The following is a 6,739-nucleotide window of genomic DNA, read 5'->3' on the forward strand; positions in this document are numbered from 1 at the left end:
TTCCAGTGGCATAGGGCTACTATCATGGTTAATCTGCCACCATCACCACTGCCCCATGAAGCTCCTAGTGTATAGGGCATGGCTATGAAAGATGGGCATGGCTAGGATACCATTGTGTCTGGCTGCTGAAGAGCCCCTTGGGGCAATCAGTTGCCTTTAGAATTTGCTGTACCCCACCTCCTTCTTGAGGTGCATCAAGCACAGCTTGGACTTAGCCTGGGATCTGGACCAAAATATATAATAATTACCACATCATCTAGCTGGAGCAGTATCCCTTCTTGTGAGGTAGGGCACTAGTTGAACCAGACTCAGATACTATGATATTGGGATGCTGTACGAGAACAGAATCGAGATTGTGAAATAGTATTTTTATTGTGTGGGAAACTGTCTAGTCCAGGCAAAGAGCTAAACCCAAGCATTGCATCAAATGAGGATCATCTCTGGTCCGTGACATGCCGTGTTAGTCACAATAATGACACCTTTCATCAGAATAAATTGTAATATCAGAACTGTAGTAATACCTATGGAATAGAGTGTACGAATCATAGTCTTTGAAATATACAGTCAGACACAATGGCCAATGTCGACCTTAATGGAGCAGTTACACTGTTCAGAGCAGAATTTGTCCCAGTTTGTAGAGGCTGTGCCCTTTCCATGCACTTTCCCACTCATTTCTAAGAATGTATGCTCTAGTCATTCTGAGTTTGTATCCCAAATATTCCTTAGCCATATGCATGGGGCTCAGATTGTATTTCTTGTTAGGCTGGTGGTGAATGAATGGAACAAGAAGTCAGCCAGGCTTCCATCTTGAAAGTGATTTTTGGCCCCGATTCTAGCTGGATGATGGTCCAGACTGCTTAGCTAAAATGATCTGGAAAATTCTAACTATTATTTGAAGGACTCAGTCATTATAGGGAGCCAACTAAGACATTATTAAGAAGTGTATTAGCTTAGTTTCCAATGGCAGTAGCAGCATATGGTAGCGCAATTGTATCCTAGACTGCTGTTAGGAAAAACTTCCTTTTGTTTGAAATATGCAGGTCTGGAACTTGTAGTGATGTATTGTTCTTCATTACTTAGCTCCCAGTGCTGTGACAGCCTTGTTTTTTGGCTTGGAATTTAACTGAAAGACAGCACAGTACATGCCAATTGGACATCATCTCAGAGCCTTGTTATCTCCTTCCAGACTACAGCATGAAATTTTGACTCCATCGAAGTCAATGGCAAAACTCCTATTGACTTCACTGTGGCCAAGATTTCACCCCAGAGGTATGGTTATCTCCTCTCCATTTTCTATACTATCAATCAAATATAAACACCAAAATGTTTCAGTCCAACAGGGGAAACACTAATAAATGTATTTAACAACGATGCACAACTGGACAAGGCTACATTAAAGAAGTGTGAGACAGATCTGCTGCACATAGTAGGTGGGTGGGCAGTACAGAAAACATCGAAAGCCATGCAGTTATATTCCAGCTGGTTTAAGTTACAATGCTCCAAAGTAATTAGCACTGTGCAGAATTTGTGAAAAATCACTGTTAAATTTCTAGGAGAGTTAATCCCTTGCATCAAGAAATCCTTTCAGAGATCAAGGATTCTCCTTCTTCTCTCATAGGACCTTCCCCGGCTGTCAAGGGAGATTTGGATCAGCGAAATAAAAGAAACAGAAGTGGGGATGCAGGCATAGATAGTTCTCTAACAGCTGGAGACTGAAGCTCTTAAAGCTGCACAGCACAGTACAAAGGATGGATATGATAAAAGAAACAAGCAGAAGGACCCAGCATAGGAATACCAGCTGAAGGAGGCTCTTATCAACAGGACTGGGTAAAGACTAAATAAGACCCAGATCTCTTCCACTCCACTGAATAGCCCAGGAGGAAGGGGAGAGTGAACCACGCACCCCATAAAAAGGGAGTCCATAAACTGGTGACCAGTCTGCCCTGCCTTCTTATTAAACACCATGTGATTGTGGGAAGCCTAGGACTACCACTGTAGAGTAAGCCCTGGTCTACACTAGGAGCTGAGGTTGAATTTAGCAGCATTAAATCGATTTAACCCTGCACCCGTCCACACGACGAAGCCCTTTTTTTCAACTTAAAGGGCTCTTAAAATCAATTTCCTTACTCCACCCTCGACAAGGGTATTAGCACGGAAATCAGCCTTGCTGGGTCAAATTTGGGGTACTGTGGATGCAATTATACAGTATTGGCCTCCGGGAGCTATCCCAGAGTGCTCCATTGTGCCCGCTCTGGACAGCACTCTCATCTCAGACGCACTGGCCAGGTAGACAGGAAAAGGCCCGCGAACTTTTGAATTTCAATTTCCTGTTTGGCCAGCGTGGCAAGCTGCAGGTGACCATGCAGAGCTCATCAGCAGAGGTGACCATGATGGAGTCCCAGAATCGCAAAAGAGCTCCAGCATGGACCGAATGGAAGGTACGGGATCTGATCGCTGTATGGGGAGAGGAATCCGTGCTATCAGAACTCCATTCCAGTTTTCGAAATGCCAAAACCCTTGTCAAAATCTCCCAGGGCATGAAGGACAGAGGCAATAACAGGGACCCAAAGCAGTGCCACGTGAAACTTAAGGAGCTGAGGCAAGCCTCCCAGAAAACCAGAGAGGCGAACAGCCGCTCCGGGTCAGAGCCCCAAACACGCCGCTTGTATGATGAGCTGCATGCCATTTTAGGGGGTTCAGCCACCACTACCTCAGTCGTGTTGTTTGACTCCTTCAATGGAGATGGAGGCAACACGGAAGCAGGTTTTGGGGATGAGGAAGATGATGATGATGAAGTTGTAGATAGCTCACAGCAAGCAAGCAGAGAAACCGGTTTTCCCGACAGCCAGGAACTGTTTCTCACCCTGGACCTGGAGCCAGTACCCCCCGAACCCACCCAAGGCTGCCTCCCGGACCCGCCAGGTGGAGAAGGGACCTCTGGTGAGTGTACCTTTTAAAATACTATACATGGTTTAAAAGCAAGTATGTTAATGATTAATTTGCCCTGGCATTCGTGGCTCTCCTGGATATACTCCCAAAGCCTTTGCAAAAGGTTTCTGGGGAGGGCAGCCTTATTCCATCCACCATGGTAGGACACTTTACCACTCCAGGCCAGTAGCACATACTCGGGAATCACTGAAGAACAAAGCATTGCAGTGTATGTTTGCTGGCGTTCAAACAACATCCATTCTTCATCTCTCTGTGTTATCCTCAGGAGAGTTATATCATTCACAGTCATCTGGTTGAAATAGGGTGCTTTTCTTAAGGGGACATTCAGAGGTGCCCGTTCCTGCTGGGCTGTTTGCCTGTAGCTGAACAGAAATGTTCCCCGCTGTTAGCCACGGGGAGGGGCTAGCCACACGCTGGGGGGAGGCAAAATGCGACCTTGTAACGAAAGCACATGTACTATGTATGTAATGTTAACAGCAAGGTTTACCATGAAAGAGTGTACCCATTGTTCTATAAAATGTGTCTTTTTAAATACCACTGTCCCTTTTTTTTTCTCCACCAGCTGCATGTGTTTCAAGGATCACAGGATCTTCTCCTTCCCAGAGGCTAGCGAAGATTAGAAGGCGAAAAAACCGCACTCGCGATGAAATGTTCTCTGAGCTCATGCTGTCCTCCCACACTGACAGAGCACAGACGAATGCGTGGAGGCAGACAATGTCAGAGGGCAGGAAAGCCCAAAATGACAGGAAGGGGAGGTGGCAGGCTGAAGAGAGTAAGTGGCGGGCTGAAGAGAGAGCTGAAGCTGAAAGGTGGCGGCAGCGTAATGAGAGGAGGTAGGATTCAATGCTGAGGCTGCTGGAGGATCAAACTCATATGCTCCAGCATATGGCTGAGCTGCAGAAAAGGCAGCAGGAGCACAGACTACCACTACAGTCCCTGTGTAACCAACCGCCCTCCTCCCCAAGTTCCATAGCCTCCTCACCCAGACACCCAAGAATGTGGTGTGGGGGCCTCCGGCCAACCAGCCACTCCACCCCTGAGGATTGCCCAAGCAACAGAAGGTTGGCATTCAATAAGTTTTAAAGTTTTAAACTTTTAAAGTGCTGTGTGGCCTTGTCCTTCCCTCCTCCACCACCCCTCCTAGTGCTTCTCTCCTCCACCTCCCCTCCTGGGCTACCTTGGTAGTTATCCCCCTATTTGTGTGATGAATTAATAAAGAATGCATGAATATGAAGCAACAGTGTCTTTATTGCCTCTGCAAGTGGTGATCGAAGGGAGGAGGGGAGGGTAGTTAGCTTACAGGGAAGTAGACTGAACCAAGGGGCGGGGGATTTCATCAAGACAAAACAAACAGAACTTTTACACCATAGCCTGGCCAGTCATGAAACTGGTTTTCAAAGCTTCTCTGATGCGCACTGCGCCCTCCTGTGCTCTTCTAACCGCCCTGATGTCTGGCTGTGTGTAACCAGCAGCCGGGCGATTTGCCTGAACCTCCCACCCCACCATAAACGTCTCCCCCTTACTCTCACAGATATTGTGGAGTGCACAGCAAGCAGAAATAACAGTGGGAATATTAGTTTCGCTGAGGTCTAACTGAGTCAGTAAACTGCGCCAGCGTGCTTTTAAACATCCAAATGCACATTCTACCACCATTCTGCACTTGCTCAGCCTGTAGTTGAACAGCTCCTGACTACTGTTCAGGCTGCCTGTGTATGGCTTCATGAGCCATGGCATTAAGGGGTAGGCTGGGTCCCCAAGGATAACTATAGGCATTTCAACATCCCCAACGGTTATTTTCTGGTCTGAGAATAAAGTCCCTTCCTGCAGCTTTTGAAGCAGACCAGAGTTCCTGAAGATGCGAGCGTCATGTACCTTTCCCGGCCATCCCACATTGATGTTGGTGAAACGTCCCTTGTGATCCACCAGTGCTTGCAGCACTATTGAAAAGTACCCCTTGCAGTTTATGTACTCACTGGCTTGGTGCTCTGGTGCCAAGATAGGGATATGGGTTCTATCTATGGCCCCCACCACAGTTAGGGAATCCCATTGCAGCAAAGCCATCCACTATGACCTGCACATTTCCCAGGGTCACTACCCTTGATATCAGCAGATCTTTGATTGCGTGGGCTACTTGCATCACAGCAACCCCCACAGTAGATTTGCCCACTCCAAATTGATTCCCGACTGACCAGTAGCTGTCTGGCATTGCAAGCTTCCACAGGGCTATTGCCACTCGCTTCTCAGCTGTGAGGGCAGCTCTCATCTTGGTATTCTTGCGCTTCAGGGCAAGGGAAAGCAAGTCACAAAGTTCCATGAAAGTGCCCTTACACATGCGAAAGTTTCGCAGCCACTGGGAATCGTCCCAGACCCGCAACACTATGCGGTCCCATCAGTCTGTGCTTGTTTCCCGAGCCCAGAATCAGCATTCCACCGCATGAACCCGCCCCATTAGCACCATGATGCCCACATTGCCAGGGCCCGTGCTTTGAGAGAAGTCTGTGTCCATGTCCTCATCACTCACGTCACCGTGCTGATGTCGCCTACTCCCCCAGTATCGCTTTGCCAGGTTCTGGTGCTGCATATACTGCTGGATAATGCGCGTGGTGTTTAGTGTGCTCCTAATTGCCAAAGTGACCTGAGCGGGCTCCATGCTTGCCGTGGTCTGGCATCTGCACAGAAAAAAGGTGCGGAACGATTGTCTGCCATTGCCCTGACGGAGGGAGGGGCGACTGACGACATGGTTTACAGGGTTGGCTTACAGGGAATTAAAATCAACAAATGGGGTGGCTTTGCGAGAAACTGAATGGCCCCCTGAAGGATAGAACTCAAAACTGGGTTTAGCAGGCCATTGATTTCACAGAGGGAGGGAGGGAGGAGAAAATGAATATAAAACAAATCTGGTCTATTTCTTGTTTTGAGCCACTTCATCTATCTTTATACATCTTGCTGGTAGCAGACTGTGCAGTACGCCTGCTAGCCATCATCATCTCCTGGGTGCTTGGCATAAGATAGTGCAGTATGACTACTGGCCATCATCTTCTGCTAGCTGCAGATTAAAAGACAGTGCACTGCCGGTAGGACTGAATCGCCATGAGACGAAACAAGGGAAATGACCTGGCTGAGTCACTCCCATGTTTGCCCCAGCGCCCGGTTAAAAGAGAACCCAGGACTATGTCGACGGCGGCTACCAGTCATACTGCACTGTCTGCTGCCAAAAGTCAATAAACTGCTGCTGTGTAGCAATGCAGTACCATGTCTGCCAGCACCCAGGAGACATACGGTGATGATTAGCTGAGCAGGCTCCCTGCTTGCCGTGGTATGGCGTCTGCACAGGTAACTCAAGAAAAAAGGCGCAAAACGATTGTCTGCCCTTGCTTTCACGGAGGGAGGGAAGGAGGGAACGGGGGCCTGACGATATGTACCCAGAACCATCTGCAATAATGTTTTAGCCCCATCAGGCACTGGGATTTCTACCCAGAATTCAAATGGGCGGCAGAGACTGCGGGAACTGTGGGATAGCCACCCACAGTGCAACGCTCCAGAAGTTGACGGTTGTCTCGGTACTGTGGACACACTCCGCCGACTACATGCACTTAGAGCATTTGTGTGGGGACACACACAATCAACTGTATAAAAACGCTTTCTACAAAACCGACTTCTATAAATTCGACTTAATTTTCATAGTGTAGACATACTGTAAGATTCTTGTAAGAAGGGGAAATAGGCTATCGTCACTGGGGAAATCTTCCATCCTCCCTTCAGCATGGGACCAGAGGGGCACTAGAGTGCT

General features: G+C 48.0%; 1 protein-coding gene across 2 annotated transcripts in view; it reads left to right on the forward strand.

Annotated features, from left to right (window-relative positions):
* LOC125636366 (uncharacterized) overlaps positions 1-4,160 on the forward strand; it is a 43,922-nt gene extending 39,762 nt beyond the window's left edge. For both annotated transcript variants that reach the window (XM_048849337.2, XM_075128241.1), the window contains exons 2-3: positions 1,619-2,940; positions 3,512-4,160. In XM_048849337.2, the coding sequence (XP_048705294.2) occupies positions 2,193-2,940; positions 3,512-3,786 (1,023 nt within the window). In that variant the 5' untranslated portion in view covers positions 1,619-2,192 and the 3' untranslated portion in view covers positions 3,787-4,160. The remainder of the gene's footprint in view (positions 1-1,618; positions 2,941-3,511) is intronic.
* Positions 4,161-6,739: the final 2,579 nt, after the last annotated feature.

This window comes from Caretta caretta, chromosome 5 (genome assembly GCF_965140235.1).
Source record: "Caretta caretta isolate rCarCar2 chromosome 5, rCarCar1.hap1, whole genome shotgun sequence".
Taxonomy (NCBI): Eukaryota; Metazoa; Chordata; order Testudines; family Cheloniidae; genus Caretta; species Caretta caretta.